The 22,500-nt window shown below is 45.9% G+C and overlaps 1 protein-coding gene across 1 annotated transcript in view; it reads right to left on the bottom strand.

The window, feature by feature from the left end:
• LOC125289955 (pyruvate carboxylase, mitochondrial-like) overlaps positions 1–22,500 on the bottom strand; it is a 219,245-nt gene that overhangs the window by 170,588 nt on the left and 26,157 nt on the right. The window contains exon 3 of the mRNA XM_048237070.1: positions 20,850–20,969. Within this exon, the coding sequence (XP_048093027.1) occupies positions 20,850–20,969 (120 nt within the window). The remainder of the gene's footprint in view (positions 1–20,849; positions 20,970–22,500) is intronic.

Genomic DNA, 22,500 nt, shown 5'->3' with positions numbered 1-22,500 from the left:
ACATGGACACAGACAGACTCAGGAGCAGAGAAATGCATACAGTGGAAAATATACAAACAAACGACACACACAGATATGCAGCTATACACAATCACACACACACACACACACACACACACACACAATCACACACATACACACACACACACACACACACACAACAGGTGCACCTACAGTGACATGGATCCATGAACACATCCACATAAAAACACACTGTGAGAAACAAAATCCAGGAATCTCATCAGCACATAAACATTCACACAGGGACAATGGTAAATAGCATACACACACACACACACACACACACACACACACACACACACACACACACACACACACACACACACACACACACACACACATATATATATATATATATATACACACACACACACAGAGGAATGCTTCATGGCACCTCCATCCCCACCCCGACCCCCACACACACCCCCTCCCCGCAATCCCATCGTTGGCATCAATTTTCTATTTTCAAACAGCAGATTCTTAATTAATTTCTGCCTCTGTTGTTTAGCTGGGGAATGAGAGCAGAGATGGGGAGAGATGGAGGGAGAGAGGGAGGGAGGGAGAGAGAAAGGGATGGAGAAAGGGAGGGAGGGCAGAGCGATAGAGAGGGAGGGACAGAATATGAATTGGCAACAGGGAGGATATGAGACACAGAGCCGAGAGGGGGAAGAGAGCAACACAGCAAAAGGAATGAGAGAAAGATAGAGAGAATGAAGGAGAGAGAGAGAGACTGATAAGCATGAGTCTTGGCTATTTTCTTCTGCTTCTTATTCCTTCTTAGCCATTTGTTTGTTTGTTTGTTTGTTTGTAGCCATTGTTGTTGTTGCTGTCGTTACCCTGGCCACAGGGGTCAGCGCGCCATGCGAAGCCATCATCACAGGGCCCCGGCAGACATACGAGAGCCTTCCGGGCTGCATTCCGCGCCTCTTTTAAGCGCACGCTAACGCACAGTGTCCGCTTCCCGTGTAAACACACCGCGCTTCAGTTGGCTTCTCTCGTCGCCATGGAGCCCAGGGGGCAATACAGGAATCGCATAACAATGGATGTTGGGCTGCCGGCGCCGAGCAGAACGCCATTAGCATAGTCAGCTGACTAATTGTGCAATTAATGGATTATTGGAAGCAGATTGCGGCACGATTGTTGGAAAGAGAATTACTAGGGGAGATGGGCGGACCACCTCTGCGGGGAGAGTGATAACGCTCCTCTCCGAGCACCGTTTGTCAAATCCCCCGCATTAATGCGGAGAATACGGTATCGCATTATGGCTACGCCAATAAAAATGGGATTTGATAACGGTGTGCGGTGTGTGTGTGTGTGTGTGTGTGTGTGTGTGTGTGTGTGTGTGTGTGGACTGACCGGTAGATAAGACTCCCGTTTGTGTGCAGGCGAACGTGGGGAAGAGCTGTCTGAGTGGTTTGGGCAGACGCATACACACAGGCACCCACACGCATACTCACATTCATTCTCAGAGGCAGGCACACGCACACGCACACGCACACACACACACACACACACACACACACACACACACACACAGGCCTCATTTTGGTTTGGGCCCTAGTGCAAAATGATAGGCCTTAACTTTTGCTGAATGTTGCATATGTGTAGAGATAAAGCTCGCCTGACATGCCACAAAGATATTTAAGATGTGACCTGATAAAAAAACCCGACACATAATAAATCTGCATGACTCTAATCAAATGTGTTGCTCTCACAGAGACAGCCAGACAGGTCTCCATTTACAACTACGACTAAGTGAGGACAGTCGCACACCAGCAAAATCTGTTCTACTAAGTCATACATGCAGACAGCATGTCTATCCACTCTGCCCAATGGCCTTTGAGTTTTCTTTTATCCAAAAATATTGCAAATGATGGCCGGGTAACCCTACTCTGTTTGAATGCCGAGTCGGCACAAAGTACCCCTGTACTCAGCTAACAGCTAACCAAACCTCGGCGTGTAAACGGAGCGGAATTGAATATCTGTCAGAACACTGAGCACTGTCCGGCGGTACATAACGCTGTGGTGTCAGCAGTGGCACCGTAGTTTATGATCACGGCCCGTTATGAAATCAATCAGCTCGGACAGATGCCCACAGACTGGAGATTGTGGAGGTGTGTGTGTGTGTGTGTGTGTGTGTGTGTGTGTGTGTGTGCAAGGCGGCATGCGCGTGCGCGTCGCGGCGCGGCGCAAAGGGTCTTGCCTCTGCTTCTGCTGTTCAAGTTATATCTGCGGAAATAACAAAAATTCTCCCAAAGTAGTGAGTCGCGGAAAAATGCAAAGTCATTCCTGGCACGCTCCATATCTCTTCTGCGTCCGCTGAATTGGTCTGTTTTTTAAACGATCAGCTCTTTCTAAGGTTTCCGGCTAAGGCAGGAGCGAAGCTGGAAAAGTGACAACGTTTTTTCTTTTCAAGCACTGCCATTCTGAAAAGCGAGGATTTTGACTTGCCAACCCCCCCCCTTTTGAAGAGTGGTCCTCCCATACGTCACACTGAAATCACCTTGAGGCTATTTCAGTACATCACTTCAACTCGACCTACTATGGTTTCTGCTAAGAGGTGCCAATGTTCCTGCAGCAAGTGAAGGGTGAAGTCTACATTGGGATGGGACGTTGTTAAACACAGTCATTTCCTGTTAGACACTGCCAGGGAGTCTGGGGAGTTGGGGGTCAGGTGTGGGCAGTAGCAGACCAGAGGGCAGAGGGCAAAGGGCGGCTCCATGGTAACTCTGATCCCAGATGAGGCAGGACTTTGCTACAACTGACCCGCGGTGCGCAGAGAGCTGACCTCTCGGAGATGACGAGGCCAGGGAGCAGCACAGACTTCACACACACACACACACACACACACACACACACACACACACACACACTAGAGGAAACATACAAATCACAACACACACACACACACACATGCGTATAGACAGACACAATAGAATTTCATCCCAATGACTACTGACATGTCTGGGTTTTACAATACCATCATGAGTGCCACAACATCATAATCACAAATATCCACAAACATATCAAACAGACACACACACACACACACACACACACACACACACACACACACACACACACACTGAATGACAAGCATATGCACACTGATGACTAACACCAGCTGACAAAGATCAGAGCTGAGTCTTAGGCTCATATGACACGGCTAATTTATTTGGCTCCTCACATTTGTCTCCTTTGTTCCAACAAGACAAATGAATGTGCCTGGCCACCGAAGCTAAGAGCCCCGCGGCTAAAGTAGGACAAATCTAGAAGAGTTTAGCATCTCAAGCAGAACTAATACCATAACGGAAATAGACACCCACAAAAATCTCAGACATGCAAATGCAATACTGGCTGAAATGGCACGACGAACCAGCATGTATTCATACGGGGGCTACTGACATGGGGCTACTGACATGAAAACAGTCAGCTATAAAAAAACTGCCAAGAATGAGATATTAAAATAAACTGCTCTAATTGCTGAGCTCTGACACTGTTAGTCAAATGGAGAATTTCCCCACCAGCATAAATGAATTCAAAGTCCCTTGTTCTTTTTAGATGAGCTTATTTTATCTTTGGTGTGTGGCTATACCTTATTACTAGATCAGACCCTGTTGTATTGAATGGGGTTGTATCTTTACTAACAACAGATTTTTAAACACCAAGCGCCTTGCTGACTTAAAATCGAAGTCGTGCTCACAGCCTCCACTTGACAACACTATTAATCACGCAGACACACACACGCATAAGCACACTGTCACACTTTTTATTTTTTTAAGATAAACATTACCTCGGGCCTCTGCGTCATGGCCCATGGCAACAAGCCCCTGCACATAAAGACATAGACACACACACACACACAGGCACAGATATACACACAGTCACACAAAACACACACACACACACACACACACACACACACAGGCACAGATATACACACAGTCACACAAACACACACACACACACACACACACACACACACACACACACACAAAGACACGCACACACACATACACACACCCTCCTCTCCCTAAAAAACGGCGGACATTTTGTGCCGCTGCACAGTGCGCAGCGACAGCCGCCAGTCCCGATGATTGACAAGCACCTCATTAAGGCACCGGAGCGCTAAACAAACACTGGCAGCGTCGGCAGTCATTTCCCTCTCCGCACTCTCCCCGCAAAATGAAGCTTCCAGAAAACTGACAAAGCCAGGAGGGGAGAGGAGAGAAGAGAAGAGAAGAGAAGAGAAGAGAAGAGAAGAGAAGAGAAGAAAAAAGAGGAGTGACAGAGAGTGTGACACAACAATGGAAGGTTCTGGAACGAACGGTGGAATAAAGATGGGTGGGACAGAGGGTGAGCGGGGTGAAGATGGCAGAAGCAAAAGATAAAGCTAATGAAGGAGTGTGTCACTCTGTGTCTCCGTGAAAAGGTGTGTGTACCGAAATGACAAATAGGCCTTTTCACTGGCTTAATGAAGGTCAGGTAGGAGGGGGTAAGAGGGGGTAGGAGGGGTGGGGGGGTGGGGGGTTGCCCTTGTCTCCCCTCATCTGCATGGTGCTCATGAATATGCACGCGGGCGCTTGACTCTGGGCCCCTCTGCTATAATGGAACGTTTAATCCCTCCATCCCCTCGCCCACGGACGAGAGGTGAAGAACGACGCACGTGAATAACGGAGGTCAGGACTCAGTCAGCGCACACACTCACACACACACACACACTCACACTCACACACACACACACACACACACACACCCACTCTCACACAAACACACTCACACACACTCACACACACATACACACACCCACTCTCACACAAACACACTCACACACACACACACTCACACACACACTCACACACACACACACACACACACACACACACACACACACACACACACACACACACACACTCACAAAAACACACACACACACACACTCTCTCTCATTCACATACACACACCATGTCAAATGGGCTCTAGGCAAACACACGAGTGAAACACACACACATACACACACACACACACACACACACAGTCTGACCAAATGGAATTTGACATATTATTAAAAAAGAAAAACAAAGCTGTTTTTCCGATGGAGCTCGGATAAAATCCTTCATTGCCAATTAGTGGCCTCCGAAACATTGATTTACTGCAAAATGTCTATTTGATGGACCTATCTTGCTAGCAGCAAGGTCAGAGGGCATTGGGGGGTGTGTGTGTGTGTGTGTGTGTGTGTGTGTGTGTGTGTGTGTGTGTGTGTGTGTGTGTGTGTGTGTGTGTGTGAGTGTGTGTGAGTGTGATAGAGGGCATGTTTTGACCAAACACTGTTCATCAATTCATTCATGGCATTAATCTTTAAGGACTCCCGCTGGTACTGTGGGTTTGTTTGATACAAAGTGCCCATGGCAACAGGCACGGAATACAGGATGCAGGCCCACCATAGAGATACAGCCCTGTGGAATGGAGATTCTGAAACACAATTCCTGTCAGTGTGAGTTTTTGTCAGCGTGTGTGCCTGCCTGTGTGTGTGTGTGTGTGTTTGTGTGTGTGTGTGTGTGTGTGTGTTGTGTGTGTGTATGTGTGTCAGCGTGTGTGTCTACCTGCCTGTCTGTGTGTTTGTCTGTGGTGTGCCTGTGTGTGTGTGTGTGTGTGTGTGTGTGTGTGTGTGTGTGTGTGTGTGTCTGTCTGTCTGTCTGTAATTTGTTAGGAGCAGGACAGCGCTTCAAGAGGCAAATGAAAGCAGGAGGATGAAAGGAATAAGATAATAAAAAAGGATACATAGCAAAGAGAGAGAGAGAAAGTGGGAGGGAGGGATAGAGAGAGGGATAAACATAGAGACAGATAGCAGGAAGGAGGGAGAGAAACAGAAAGATAAAGAAGAGTGAGGTGGGGGAGGCGGAGGGGGGGAGAGACGAGAGGAAGAGGGAAATAGTGATTAAAGTAGGCTGGGGGCCATCGAGCAGAACTCACCATGGCACCTCCACCATATAGGCTCTTATCACAAAGTGCAGGACCCAGCACGGAGCTGCGCCCCGGGGCCTACCACTCCAGCTACAGCAAACAGACAAGAGTGCCCAGACACAGAGCTCCACCGTGGGGCCCATTCAGACTCACACTGGGGAGCACGCTGACACGCTACTCCGCCACGGGCCAAGTCTTTTCTTACAGTCCGCAGAGACATATTGACCTCTGCCCTCTGGATGGTGGCAGTATGAATGGCCCAAGACGTTTCAAAGTCCACTAATTTTCACTGCAGGGCTCCCCGACTTGACATGAGAAAATGAGAAAAAGTCTTTTCGATAAAAGGACTAGATTTCATTCCGGCATATCTCTGTGGGTTTTCAGTGACAGTGATTCCCATCATAACCCCCCACACACACACACACACACACACACACAGACACAGACATAGACACGCCACACACACACACACACACACACACACACACACACACACACACACACACACACACACACACACACCCTTTCTTACTCCCCTCTGCTTCTTGATCAATTACCTCGCAGGAAACTCAACCGATTCAGGCAGGCGACTAAATACGCTAATAAATACGGTTTGAGAAAATGGATAGAAGAAGAGAGAGAGAGAGAGAGAGAAAGAACAAAAAAGAAAAAGGGGGCCCCACTCACCCACCGGAGGCTATAAGCACCACTCACGTTACTCGGCCATGTTTAATTGATGATGGTGAGTCAGTATGGAGGGAACATGGCATGCTTAAGGAGGGGGGGATACAGCTGAGGAGGCATGCAGGCGCCAGGATGGAGGGATCAGAGACAGGGAAGGACGGAGGAGAAAACATAATGGGGAGGAGGAGGGAAGATATTGGACACAAGCAAGGGGTCGGGAACTCAATACAGCAGGCAGAGAGGAGGCAAGAACCCAATATGGAAGTGAGAGGGAGAGAGAGAGAGAGAGAGAGAGAGAGAGAGAGAGAGAGAGAGAGAGAGAGAGAGAGAATGTGTGTGTGAGAGAGAGAGTGAGAGGTTGTGCAGGGTGGCGGAGGTAAAGACGAGGCCAAGCAGAAGAATAGTTGGAGGAGGTGATGGGGAGGAGGAATGGGCTGGGGCTGAAAGCTGAGCGAGGGAGCAGGGAAATGGAGGAGTGGAGGGGTGGCGACCTGTGTTATAGGGAGGAATAAGTTTATTATGGGGAGCAGGGAAGAGAAATGGTTTTTCAAACTGACAGGGCCAAACATCCCCAACAATACCCATTCTCTCTCTCTTTCTCTCTCCCTGTTCTGCAGTGCTTTCTCAAACCATCTCTTTCTCTTTCTCTCTCTCTCTGTCTTTCTTCTCTCTCTCTCTATTCCTTTCTAACTGCCATTCCTAACCCATCACTCATTTATGAACATGGCCTTCATTTCCCAGTGTCTCTTTTCTACTTCTTTCATACAATCTCTCATATTCCCCTCAATCTCTCATATAATTCCCCTCAATCTCTCTCTCTCTCTCTCTCTCTCTGTTCAGTCTCTCTCTCTCTCAAACCATCTCCCGTTCTGGTGTGCACACGTTCCTCCTGCTTCTCTCTCTCTCTCTCTCTTTCTCTCTCTTTCTCTGTCTCTCTGGTCATCCATTTCCCTCCCTCTCTCTGTCTCTGTCTGCTTCCCAAATAAAGATCTACGGAGGCAATTTAGCTGCAATAACTCTCTGTCATTAGTCACTGTGGGTAGGGGTACAAACTCACCAACAATCTCCAACACATCAACACACACACACACACACACACACACACACACACACACACACACACACACACACACACACACACACACACACACACGTCATACAGAAATGATAGTCAAAGACAAGGAAAGCCATGTACCAAGATGTACTTCAATCAGCACAAGATGCCCAAACACTGGCACTCACACAACACACACACACACACACACACACACACACACACACACACACACACACACACAGACAAATAGAGAGAGAGAAAGAGAGAGAGAGAGAGAGAGAGAGAGAACTGGCAGCTGATGCAAATCCATGGGTTACAACCGTACAGATGGCACAGAGGGAGCATAATGACCACACACACACACACACACACACACACACACACACACACACGGTGTGCACGCAGCAGGAGAGTGATTGCATTACCCTGTCCCATCACTTCATCTGCTTTAGGGAGACAGGCCCCTGTATTGACATCCCATCAGCGGCCATTTTGTTGCGGAGCAGGAGGACAATTCACACGCTTCACATCTCATTTCCATCTAAATGCCGTCAAATTACACCCACTGAGAACACTGTTTAACACACACAGCACACACGCATACACACACACACACAAACAAACCCACGCACAAACACACTGATGCGTGACATGTGCTTACTAATGCCTGGAAAGGAGACATACCTGGACACACACACACACACACACACACACACACACACACACACACACACACACACACACACACACACACACACGCACAAACACACTGATGCGTGACATGTGCTTACTAATGCCTGGAAAGGAGACATACCTGGACACACACACACACACACACACACACACACACACACCACACACACAGACACATCAGAATGCCCATACACATAGGATGTGCACTGAAGATTTTTTAGATATCAAATATACAGTACTATACTGTATACATATATGTACGTGTCTACATCTATTGATTTAATGATGATGTGTATTTTTGTGATATGTATGTGTATCAAAATGATGTGTATTCTTGGTGTGTGTTGTGTGTGTGTGTGTGTGTGTGTGTGTGTGTGTGTGTGTGCGTGTGTGTGTGTGTGTGTGTGTGTTTTTACCTGTCTAATAGTGTTATGGCATCTGATTCTGAGCCTGTGTTTTTTAACAGAGACACAGAGAGAGAAGGGTAGCCAGAGGAGAGAGAAAGTGTGATGAGTGAGTGAGTGAGTGAGTGAGTGAGTGTAAGAGAAATCGAGCGAAAGAGAGAAGGGAGGGGGTTATGATGAGACAGCAACAACAGCAAACAACAACTGCAGTGAGTTGGGAGAGAGAAAGGAAGAACACATAGGCTACTACTGGCCAATCCTCTCCAATTGTTTAGGACTCTGGGCGTTGGGGAACAGCTGAAGGAGGAGCCTACTTGAAACTGGCGAAGTTTCGTAGGTGGAGCGAGCCGGACTTTCAGTTGACAGTAATTAACACCCTTTTGAACAATCTAAGCTGTGCGGAACGCCAGAGGGCGGTTTCCACGATGATTCATCATTAGTGAGACACGAGGACAGCTGCATGCAATTCTGTCAGCATAACAATAGAGGCTGTTGCTGAAGCGTCAGCCCTCGTTTCAGCCGCATCGTTTAAGACGGACGCTTGGTCAAGGCGAGCAAGTTTACCTGTGCAAGTTCACCAAGCACAGGCGCCAACAAAGGCAAAATGTGCCATTCCACCATATCTGTTATCACCGCCATCGCGAAAACGGCATCATGCCAAAGGGGCAGAAATCGCCTTAACCTCCAGCAACTTAAACGGTCCTCACCTACAGAAACCCTCCTTCTCCATGGGTTTGTGGAACTGTCAATCCGCAGTCAACAAAACGGACTTCATAGCTGGCTATGCCAACCACCTTTCTTTGGAACTCCTTGCTCTCACTGAGACTTGGATCAAACCTGAGAACACTGCCACCCGGGCTGCACTCTCCACTAACCTTACACTATCCCACACCCTCAGCCCATCTGGACAGGGAGGTGGACGGGCCTGCTGATCTCCAACAAATGGAAATTCACCCCGCTACCGCCTTCAAACAATTATACCATTCGAATTCCATGCCATCACGGTGATCGCCCAGCAAAATTCTACGTGCTGGTCATCTACCGCCCTCCAGGCCAATCCAGGCTTAATTTTATGGCCTTAACTTGACACTCTGCTGTCCTCCATCCCTGAGCATGACTGCCCTTCTTGTTCTCCGATATGAACATCCACTTAGATGCCCCAGGCTCAGCGGGATTTTTGGCCCTGATCCACTCCTTTGACCTCAAACTGGTTCAAAGCCCACCCGACTCACATAGCTGGCAAAGAGCGGACTTGATCTTCACTGAACTGCAGCACAGACACCCTCATGGTGACGCCTCTCCATCTTTCTGACCACTTCTTCATCCAGTTCAACGACAGCCTGACAGAACAACCTCCGCTCCTCAGCCGATGGTCACGCTCACGCAACATCCGGAACCTGTCTTCAACGCACTTCTCCTCTGTGGTTGCCTCCGGTCTACCTCCACTCAACACCTTCTCCTCTCTGGAGGTTAATGAAGCCACTGACTCGGGCTTGCTCCACACTGACTGACCGTGCCTAGACGAGCTGTGCCCCTCTTACCACAAGGCCAGCTCGATCCAAACACTCTCATCCATGCCTAAATGATACCCTCCGGACAAGAAGCACTAAACTCAGAGCCGGAGAGGAAATGGCACAAATCCAAACTAACTGATGACCTCAAAACTACCAGACACTTCCTGACCTCTTCTCAGCCAGCATCACTGCTGCTAAGACGGCTTTCTACAATGACAAAATCAACAGCTTACAGACACTCAAAACTTTTCTCAACCTTCAAATCGTACTCAACCCTCAGCTGCCTCCTCCTCCATCCTGCCTTACAGCATATACCCCGCCTCATTTTTACAAACAAAGTGGCGCAATCAGCAGTCAATTCTCTACATGCCCACTCAACGATCTGACTCAGATAATGCGACTCCTACAACCTCTAGGGACTGCTGGAACATCTTTTCAGCATTCACGCTCTCTCTCCGAGAGTGAAGTATCTAGACTCCTGACATGCAGCCGACCTACCACATGCTCGCTGGACCCTATACCCCACGAGCCTACTTCAGTCCATCAGCCCGACCATCAAACCAGCTATCACACATGTGATCAATGCTCGCTAACCTCCGCACATTTCCAACAGCTGCTCAAAATGGCCTGGGTAACACCAAGTTACTTAAGAAAGCTTCTCTCAACCCTGCTCAAGTCGAAAACTACTGCCCTGTCTGTCCTTTCCTATCCAAAGGCATTGAATCCAGCAGTCTCAAACAGGTCTCTGACTTCCTTTTAACAGAACAACCTTCTGGATCCAAATCAGTCTGGGTTCAAAGTGGCCACTCACTGAAAGTTGGCTCTGCTGTCTGTAACAGAAGCCTTAAAAGAAGCCTGACCTTTCGGTCATCAGTACTCATTCTGCTTGACCTATCGGGTTGCCTTTGACACGGTTAATCACCGTGATCCTTCTCGCTTATACTTGCTAACATGGGAATCTCTCCGGTTCTGCTCTCTCCTGGTTTGAATCCTACCTCACAGGACGCCTTGCGTTAACGTATCATGGCTTGGTCAGCTATCTGCACCTCACCATCTCACCACAGGGGTCCCCAGGGCTCAGTGCTGGGCCCCCTTCTCTTTGCTATCTACACCACCTCCTTGGGACAGATTATCCGCTCGCATGGCTTCTCCATACCACTGCTATGCAGACGACACACAGCTCTATCTGTCCTTTCCACCTGATGACCCCCTTGGTTTCAGCACGGATCTCGGATTGCCCTCAGACATAGCTACATGGATGAAGGCACACCACCTCCAGCTGAACCTCTCAAAGACTGAACTGCTGGTCCTCCCAGCTAAACCTACCATACACCACGACATCAACATCAAATTTGACTCCCTGTCTGTTTCACCTACCAGGACTGCAAGAAATCTAGGAGTTGTTCTCGACAACCAACTAAACTTCTCAGATCATGTTGCCTCAGTCGCCCGGACATGCCGTTTCGCACTCTACAACATACGGAAAATCAGGACTTACTTGACTCAAGATGCTACCCAACTTCTCATCTGTTGTTCCTCGTTGGTGGAACACACTGCCAGTTCCTACAAGGGCAGGGACATCCCTCTCCATTTTCAAAAAACTCCTGAAGACTCAGCTCTTTAGAGAACATCTCCCCTTATAGCAACACTTACAACAAGTCTTGCTGATCCTAGCACTCACCAGCCGTCTTAAACTGACACGTAACTGTTAAAAACAGCACTCACTGATGCACTTATTTTTCACTGTACTCTAATGTTTTTTGTCCTAATTGTCCTACAATTGTTGAGAATTGCTCTAAAACTTAAACTGTTTACCATGTTGTTAGTCGCTTTGGCTAAAAAAGTGTCAGCCAAATGTAATGTAATGTAATGAGACAGAGATGTACAAAGGTGGAGGGAAAATATCATCAGACACCACCAACAGCAACTATTAGTGGCACAGTTCCTCCACCAGCACCAGCTCAGAGCACCCCAGGCCTACACACACACACACACACACCCACACACACATACACACACACAGACTTCACCCACGCAGGTTCCCTTTGTGCACGTTGTGTGTATACGTGCTCATATGCAGGCACATATGAAAGCAACTGAAACTTTATTAGAAAGGGAATAAGAAATGAGAAGAGAGGTTCACGCTAAAGAGAGGGGAGACCGAGAGACAGATAGAAATAGAGATGGAGAGCGTGGAGGGAGGGAAGGAGGGATGGAGGGAGGGAAGATGGAGGATAAGTGAGGGGAGGAGGTGTAAAAATAAACATGAGTTCTTAAAGGGAGCAAATGGAGACGTGTGTAGCTTAGGGGGAAGCAAGTGGAATATCAGCAAGAGGAGATAACTACATCACACTCCACCAGAGACTTATCAGTACACGAGTATGGATGGATGGAGAGAGAGAGAGAGATAGAGAGAGAGAGCAAGCGGAAGTCAGAGGAAAGGAATAAGACCAAGTAATTGGCCTACACGGCCATGACACGACCAGGCAATAAAGAGACGGATGCGAGGAGAGGAGGAGGAGGAGGAGGAGGAGGAGGAGGAAGAGGTGGTGAAGGAGGCTTGACAAGAAAGTGAACGCGATGAAAGCGAGCCGACACACGAGCCCTGCATCCACACACCCCCCCAACCCTCTTCATTTCGTATCTCGCCGTGTTATCACCCCACCATTACACCCAGACTCCATCTGCTCATAATAACACACACACACACACACACACACACACACATCAGAGCGTCTCAAGCAGCCTCTCTGACTGGCGCCTCTGGGGGTCAGTGATCCCTCTGTTCCTCTCCGTGCATTAGGCCTCCCGCCTCCTTCTCCTCCTCTCACACATACACACACACAAACACACACATACACACACACACACACACACACACACACACACACACACACACACACACACACATTAGGGCTAGAGGGGGAGAGACGGAGTGCTGTAAACAGACCAACATGACAAGGGTCAGCTGTCATCGTATTAGGAGACTGGACGGCGCAAGATAAGGACGACAACAAACTGTAATTACTATCACTGGGGCTATTCCCAGGGGCATATCTGTCAGGACAATGGGAATGGTCCCCACTGGGTGTAGCCCTTCTCTACCAAAACGTCAACTCAATGGAGCACTGAGACCGCGATGCATTTAAATCATCAAGCGGCACGTTTGATGGCCGATGGAACAGCTCTGTGGAACAATCCGGCTCATGAAAAGGATGGGGTCAAAGAGAGGTCAAGAACACTGTGATATAAAGGTAGGAAGGAGTAGGCGGGAAATCTCCCATGACTGGACAGACACTCTGTCTCCAGAACCACTGCTCAATAGAAGACCATAAAGGGCCCAGTACTGTATGCTGTTCCCTGTGTTACGCGTGCCGGTGTGACATCAAAATGACGTCGGCCCCACTGGCGTGTGATCATTTTTAGGGGGCCGGTCCAGTCCAACAAAAAAGCTGCTATCCTTTTTCCGTGTCCATGTGATTTTTTTTTTCCTATAGGAAAATAACATGGGGATTTTAAATAATCGAGCCTGTCAAACTCTGTCAGTGACGAGGAAGTCCGAGATGCAGACCTTTTGTCCTCCACACTATTGTTGTCTGGTTTCGAGTGTTTTTTGTGATCTTTGATGCTACTAAAATGGCAAACTTCGATTTTTGCTACATGGGACCTAACCCAGTGCAAACAGGAGTTTGACAGGCACGATTATTCAAAACCCCCATGTTATTTTCCCATAGAAAAAAAAAACACATGGCCACATTGCATACAGAGGGGTGTGTCGTCTAGAGAGAGCTGTAGGTCTGCAACTCCCATTGACGTCACATCTTGCGCACGCAATTACCAATGCTTCGAGTAGGCCTATACTGGGCCCTTTAGACAATGCTGTGCTGCTCCAGCAGAACAACTGACCCAGAAATAAAACACTTCTAGGACTGCAGACTGTGAAGTCTTCAATGCTTAGATTCATTTAGTGTTTTATCTAGAAGCTTCTGCCACCACTATAAAATATGAAAAATATGTTACTGTATCTAAGACATTTCAATAGTTTTCCATGTATTAAATGCAGTGGCATTAACCTATATTTTTTTTTTAAAACAATGTATCCAAAATGTAAAGCTGCTTACTTAAATAAAAGTCTGGCTGTCCTGCTGATGGTAATGATGAGGTGATTAGCTACTGGAATCCTCCAAAAGGGAAAACTCTTCAGCTTTAAACATGTCCATAACGATTACCACTTTCTGCCACATGAATTCAAGTAGAAAATAAGTCTGGGTTAAGAGCTACTGTTTAACATAACGTGGAATGTGAGTCACACACACTAAGTGAGCGTTGAACCCTGTAGGCACGCAAGGACAGAGTATTGAAAGCAACTCTTTTCACACCTCACCAGCTGAGTTAACAAGGTCCAATTCAGGGTTTCTGCAGGTTTCAAGTTAAATGTAGGACATTTTAGGATCTTTTTGAAGACCATTTTGAATTACATTTCAGACCTACATGAAGTATGAAAAAGTTTCAAACTACTACTTCTACAAACTAAACTACTTTCAAGTTAGCAGTTGTAGTTTTATTGCAGCTTACTAATGGATGTTTAAGAAAGAATTATAACACACAAACAAACTACGTATGAATGAATGTATGAATGTCGCCAACATATTTCTCAATAAATATCACAATAATCATAACCCTAAAAAAATAAAAAATAAAAAAGAGTGATGGAAGACGCAGTAAATGAAAATACATATTTAACTTAATTAAGTATAATTTAAGACTTGCAATATCTGGACGTACTTAAGAATTGTTAAGGCCTAAAAATTAGATTAAATTTTAGAGACTCATCTCATCTTATTATGACCGCCCGCAAGCGGCGGTCATATAGGTTTCATCATATTTTTTTTTTTTTTTGTTTTTTTTTTAGCATGCCCAAATTTCGATCAATGATTCCCGGGACACTGAAAGACCGGGGTACACAAACTTGGTGGGCATGTAACCCCACATGGATAGCATGGAACCATCGTTTTTCGTTTTGATCTGTAGCCCCCGCTGGACTGGACCCCCGAAAGGAGGGGTAGGGCAGACACAGTTTTCTGTGAATATCTCGAAAACCGTAGGGTTTAGGAGGACCATTTTTTTTGTATGTTGATCTCAAGGGGCCATGTCAACCTATTCCATAACCACTCATTTCATGTATAGCGCCACCTAGTTAAACACAAAAAGTAAAAATGAGGTGTTGTAATTGAAGGTATCTGTGACCTAACATAGTCAAAACTGCACGAAATTGGAAGTGTAGGATCATTATGACACCCTCTGTATGCACGCCAAGTTTTGTGGAATTCCGTTCATGGGGGGGCCACACAATAAATTAATTTATGTTACTATACACCAACTGGCCTGTAGGTGGCCGGAGACAGTTTTCTGTGAATATCTCGAGAACCGTAGGGCCTAGGAGGTCCACCTTTTTTTATGTATGTTGGTCTTAAGGGGCATGTGCCCATCCCATTACCCATATTTCATGTATAGCGCCACCTAGTTAAAAATTAAAAGCAAAAAAATTAGGTGTTTTTCATCACAATATCTCTGGCTGACAAGGTCAAAACTGCACGAAATTAAAAGTGTAGGATCATTATGACACCCTCCTAATGCATGCCAAGTTTTGTGTACTTTCGTTCATGGGGGGCCTTACAATAAAATAATTTATGTGTACATTTAGTGACGTACACCAACAAGGATTCCCGGGACACTGAAAGACCGGGGTACACAAAACTTGGTGGGCATGTACCCTACATGGATAGCATGGAACCGTCATTCTTCATTTTGATCTGTAGCCCCCCCCCTGCTGGACTGGACCAGGAGGGTAGGGCAGACACAGTTCTCTGTGAATATCTTGAGAACTGTAGGGCCTAGGATGACCAATTTTTTCCGTGATGTTTTGCCTCCAGGGGTCATGTTAACCCATTCCATGTGCACACATGTGCACAAACAGATACACACACGCACACACATACATTTACAGTAATCATTATGACACATACTCACACAGTAGACATATGTATGCATGCATGCACATGCACAAACACACATACGCAGGCAAACACACAAGCCCATTATACACACACACACACACACCCACACACATAAACATAAATTTGTACCTGCGCACACATGTACACAATTCAAGAATTTTTCCCGTCATCTACTCCCTGAATTTTTGGTCACTGATACCGGGACAACGAACCACCGGGTACATGAAATTTGGTGGGTATGTAGCCCCACTAGACTTTTTACGGAAAATTTCATTTCGTCCCCCGGGAGACTGGCGTGGAGACTGAGGCAGCCTGTTTATTTTGTTTTAAGTGCGTGCTGGGTGTGAGAGGGGAATCGATGTGTTTTGATTACAGCTTGGTAGTTGTAGTCTGTGAAATTAAAAAGCACGCGGTGTGTGAAGTATCCAAACAATGACACCTTCATTTCATTATGGCTGCTTTTAGCAAAACACCTTAAGCTACTGTGTAGTGGGTCCCATTTAAGTGGCTACTTCCATTCGCTTTCCTTGACTCATGGAGCTGCGTGAATGTTATTACAACTTTCGGCCACGATATGACAGTTTAAGTCCGCTTGATACTGTAAGGCGTGAAGCCATTGGTTTCAAAGGAGATTTTATTTGTGTCGCCAGCATAGCCTATTGACAATTTATGTTGTAAATAGGCCTACCTTATAATCCTACCTGTAGCTTAGGAAGCTAACAGCTTTCTATTAGGATCTAGTTTGTTAGTTACCATTTTGTCATAACTCCCTGATGCATTTTTGCATTTAGAATAGCCAGAGCGTGTATATCTCAATCGGAAAATTAAACAATATTGGGTGCCTATGGACTAGGCTGGGTGAACCCAGCCTGATCTTATTTATTTTTTGATTTCTTAAAAGATTGAGCTATGGACCTCAGCTAGCCATGGACCTCAGTTACACAATGCAAGGGAACATGAATCAGCCTATATTTGCACTAACAATAACGGACAAAAGCTCTTCAACTTTGGCCCATTAAAATGTGTATGAACAGTCTAGCGACGCATTTCATCAAAGCCCATTTGGACATGTCAGTTATTTGCACCACTGGTTAGATGTAAAACAGTATTTCGTTTCAGACTAGGCTACTGTTACTTAATTTGTGCATTAACAATAACGTTTCAGACTACTGTTACTTAATTTGTGCATTGACAATAAAGTATTACATGAACTAAAGATGACTAAAATCTTATGTAGAAGAAGAAACATTCACAAAAATCCATCCATCCAAAATGACCTTTGTTTTTGATAGCTGTTGAAAACGGCATGGAACTGACAGAGATGTTTTTGTTTATAAATACATAAAAAAAAAATAAATAAATAAATAACATTATGCTGATACCTTTTGCTTTTCCCAAATACAATGTAGCCTACAGGTGTAAGTGACCTTTTCATCAATCCAGTTGCAATGGATGAACTGTGATGAACTGCCCTACTTGTGATTGTTTAGAGATTTTAAAGGTTTTATAACAATGCTACATCTTCTTTGGCTATTCTACAATCTATTCACCTTTTCAGCACCAGTAGGCTACTTTCTGTGCAGCCGCACACACACTCAGGCATGCCAAACAAGCATACACAAAAGTTTCAAGAGTGGGGATGGAGTAAAATATGGAGACAAATTGAAGTGTGATTTATTTTCGCGGAACGGATGTACAGGACTGAGCGGCGGTCATATTTTGTACCGCTATGCGGTACATCTAGTTTTAAAGATTTTTAAGACTCGGTGGAAACCGTGTAATTGCACGTTTGTTTATTATTAACTGATAATCTAACAGCCATAAAGAATTATATGATTTGTGCATTAAAACGACAATGATATTATTGTGCACCAAATCATATTAATTTATATTAGTTGGGTCAAAATCAAACGGCCTTATTATTTCTTGATTGACTAGTGGTATTTCCAGCCATTTTTGCAGAGAATAGCAGGGGCTGAGAGAAGCAAACGCGAAAGCTAAAGTAAAATACCGGTAAGGCAGATCAGGCACCACACCATTCTCCTCCAGGAGAGCCGTAATCATGTATTGTGTGTATGCACCCGCCCGCTCAATTGAGCCCAGGCAATCACAGCTGACAGCGGAAGCAGTTCAAGTCAATGCAGTGCGACAGTGTCAACTGGTGATGACAGGTCTGATATCTATAATGTATGAGTATGCCCTGGCACTGTGGGACACCTCGGAAGAACATTCTCGCAAGAACACTCAAAGATGGAGGACAGAAGAGGGAAAGGGACCCCTCTGTGTGTGTGTGTGTGTGTGTGTGTGTGTGTGTGTGTGTGTGTGTGTGTGTGTGTGTATGCAGAGGAAGAGGGGGCGAAGGAATGAGAAAGAAAGAATGCCATCAATCACGCTGAATTCATCAGTCTGATAATGTGCTGGCTTGTCATTCTGTGTGTGTGTGTGTTTCCATGTGACTGTGTGTGTGTGTGTGAGTGTGTATGTGTGTGTGTGTGTGTGTGTGTGTGTGTGTGTGTGTGTGTGTGTGTGTGTGTGTGTGTGTGTGTGTGTGTGTGTGTGTGTGTGACATCATGCTCATCCCTGTGTCATTAGGAGGCAGCTTGGTGGTTATGAGGGGGAGAGGGCCACCTATTTATAACTTTTTGTCTCTACAACTCTGCTTTTCCTGCCCTCTCTCTCCCCCTCTAATGCACACTCTCTTTTGATCTCTCCTGTTCTCTCTCTCCATCCATCCCTCCCTCCCTTCCTCCCCATGCTCATCTTTATAATTCCTCTCTCTCTTTCTCTATCTCTCTCTCCAATCATTTTTTTCTCCCCTTGACCAACTTCTCAAGGTGGGATGACAGGGTTACATTCATTGCAGGGACAATGCACCTGACTGCACAAACCAATGCACACCCACCTATCCACACACACACACACACACACACACACACACACACACACACACACACACACACACACACACACACACACACACCAAAAACAAGGTTATAGACATGCTCATGTATCAACACGTATCAACAGCTAACAAACACACCTATGGGCATGGACACGCACACCATACTGTACTGAGAAAATTGTAGAAGACCCCACACACATCCTGTACGAGGAGTTTACCCTCCTACCCTCAGGTAGATGCTTTAGAGTACTAAACTGCAGATTAAATAAATACAAAAATATCCCAAATGCTATAAAAATGCTCAATGATAGGTAGCTGGCTACCTATATGTTATCCAGTGTGCAGCTCTGACTGAGTTTTTTTTTTTTTTGTAACTGTGGTGGTGTGGAGCTGTATGTGTAACTGTTGTTTTTTAATTGCCTACATGTATGTATGAGCTGTGTATGTGTGATGCAGTGATCGTGAAGCCCAAGACAAATTTCCCCTTGGGGACAATAAAGTATACTTTACTTACTTACTTACTTACTTACATACATACGGGCTACAGAAAATAACACGCTCATGGTTCTCAGTCAATAACTACACACATGCACATGCATGTACGCACACACACACACACACACACACACACACACACAAATGCACACGCGCATGCATGTACGCACACACACACGCACACACACACACGCACGCACACACACACACACACACACACACACACATGCACACGACACACACACACACACACACACACACACACACACACACACACACACACACACACACACACACACAAACACATACAAGGGAATAACTTGAGGCAGGGTTTTTAAAGAACAGCAGGACAAACAATAGAGTGGAATGGGAATGATACCGAGATGAGCCGATAGAAAGAGATAGAGACATAATGACAGAGATACCAAGATAGACAGAAAGAGAGAGACAGAAAGAGAGAGAGAGCAATAGGGACTGAGTAAACGACATAGGCGAGATAGAGAGACACAGATGGATTAGGAGCAGTAGCGCTCAGCATTTTCCATTCACTGCTTTTCCAATAGGAAGCGAAAGCTAAAGGACAGCTAGAGGTCTTGCTGCTAAATACAGCAATGGAAAAAAATGCTACAGTGCAGATGAGTCCCCTTACTGTCCACCCTACTGTGGCCTATTTAAAAGTATAGGAGTCTGCGGCACCAGCATTCAGCATGTTATATGGATGCTGGGCACTATTAAACAGGTTCTTATCACACTTCTGTCCCATTTAAAATGCATCCAGCAAGATACATATCTAAACGTTGCTAATACGTTACAGAGATTATATCTGTGTGTTGCCTCATGCCTTGTGCATTCAGTATGGTCAGGTTTTATAGAAATAGTTATGAATACAATATCACCTCATAGATTATTATACGCCTCTCACTTTCCAAACAATGTGTAATGTAATCTATTGATGTTATTAGTCATAATCAATTTGCATTATCAGTCTCCAAAGTCTACACTATCAGTCTCTAACTGAGGTGGTAATTCTGAGGTGTTAATTCTGAAATGTGAAGGTGAACTATATGGTGAGATTTGATTGGATGGTTGGCTACTCACTCAGTGATCTCCTCGGTGACGGTGTGTTCCACCTGAAGGCGGGAGTTGACCTCGATGAAGTAGTGTTTGCCATGCTTGTCCAATAGGAACTCCACGGTGCCGGCATTCTCGTAGCCCACCTAGGACACATGCAGACAAGTAGGCAAGTCAGATTGTGAAATGTTAAGTCTTTCAAACTGTTGTGTAATTACTGAAATCACCACAGCAAAACCAAACCCTTAACACTAACCTTAACCATAAATTGCTAACAGAGTGGCAAAAAATAGTTTGTTTATGGTGTACAGTGTATGGGGAACCATCCAAGTGTGACTGGAATGTGTACAGTACATCAAGGTGATGCTAGGTGTCACATTAGACCATTAGGACAAGGCTCTTAGCTTACTTAACCTCTGATACATACCCCCTCCCATCTGAGAACTAGATATGTAATTTAATAAAGTGAACCTATGGTCTCATCAAATATGAATCATTGTTTGAATGGGAGGACACTGCACAATAGAGTTAAAGGAAAATAGCAGAAATGGGTTGTTTAGACACATCTACTGTACTATACATTTCAAAAAGTCCATTTGCAAGATGCATTTCAAAATGTCTTGATCAAAATGACAATCACAGCTAGACAGCTTACATCACTGCCCCAAATGACCCTGACTGATAGCAGGGATCCATCTTGGCCCACTTTAAGAAAACCCATAATGGACCAATGTTTGCATCACAGCTGAGCCGACCTGCTTTCAGCTGCTCTCATCAAGGGCTATCTCAACACCTGACTGCAATCATTACTGCAGTGGCGTCTCAAGGAGCGTTGAGGAGTGTGATTGTAACAGGTTAGCAGCCAGCGGAAACGCCATCTTCAAATAGCCGCCGCGGGGGGAAACAGAGCAGGCGGGCGGGTCAATGGTCATTCAAATATGATGGTAGCGGTGTCTGGAGAGGAGGCATAACGGAGGAGCATTAGCGACTGTCGCCGGGAGGCGCGCGCCAGAGCGGACAGGATTTAAGAGAGTGGGAGGGGCAGACAGCACCGGCTCACTCAGGGGTGGCTGTACGTAGGCTGGAAAGCACTGTGACAAAAGGCAACATGGCCAGTCCACAGGAACTGTGATACAGATGTGGGCACGTTAGTGAGAGAACAGCGGTCAGGCCCGTCCACATCGGGAGCGTACCTATGTTACCCGGGTCCTATGTTCCCCGCTTTGTATGGGACCGGGGAACATAGGACCCTTTTTTAAAACCCTAACCATAACCATAATCCTAACCCTAACCCCGAGCGGGGAACATAGGACCCGGGGAACATAGGGATGACCCCTCCACATCTCCCTGCCCTTTCTAACCAACCATTATTTTGCAGCACCTGCAACTTCGTCTAATCATTCAGTCGCAGGCTGAATTTCATGGAATAAAATGGAATGGAATCCGACCGCCATCGATCTAAGCAAAACATTTTCATGAACTAGATATCCATGCAAATAAGGTGTCATGAAACAGAGAGACGAGGGCGGTAATTCTGCAACATTCAAAACCAATATTCAGACTATTTGATTAGCTAAAACAAACCAAACGGATGCTGTATGAGTTACATGAAAGGAAGCAAATAAACAACAGATAGCATACAAAGGCGAATAATAAAACGTTTTTGCTTGTAACGTGG

Source organism: Alosa alosa, chromosome 24 (assembly GCF_017589495.1).
Source record: "Alosa alosa isolate M-15738 ecotype Scorff River chromosome 24, AALO_Geno_1.1, whole genome shotgun sequence".
NCBI lineage: Eukaryota > Metazoa > Chordata > Actinopteri > Clupeiformes > Clupeidae > Alosa > Alosa alosa.
The sequence above is the reverse complement of the archived record's forward strand: the minus strand, read 5'-3'. Positions and strand labels throughout refer to the sequence as shown.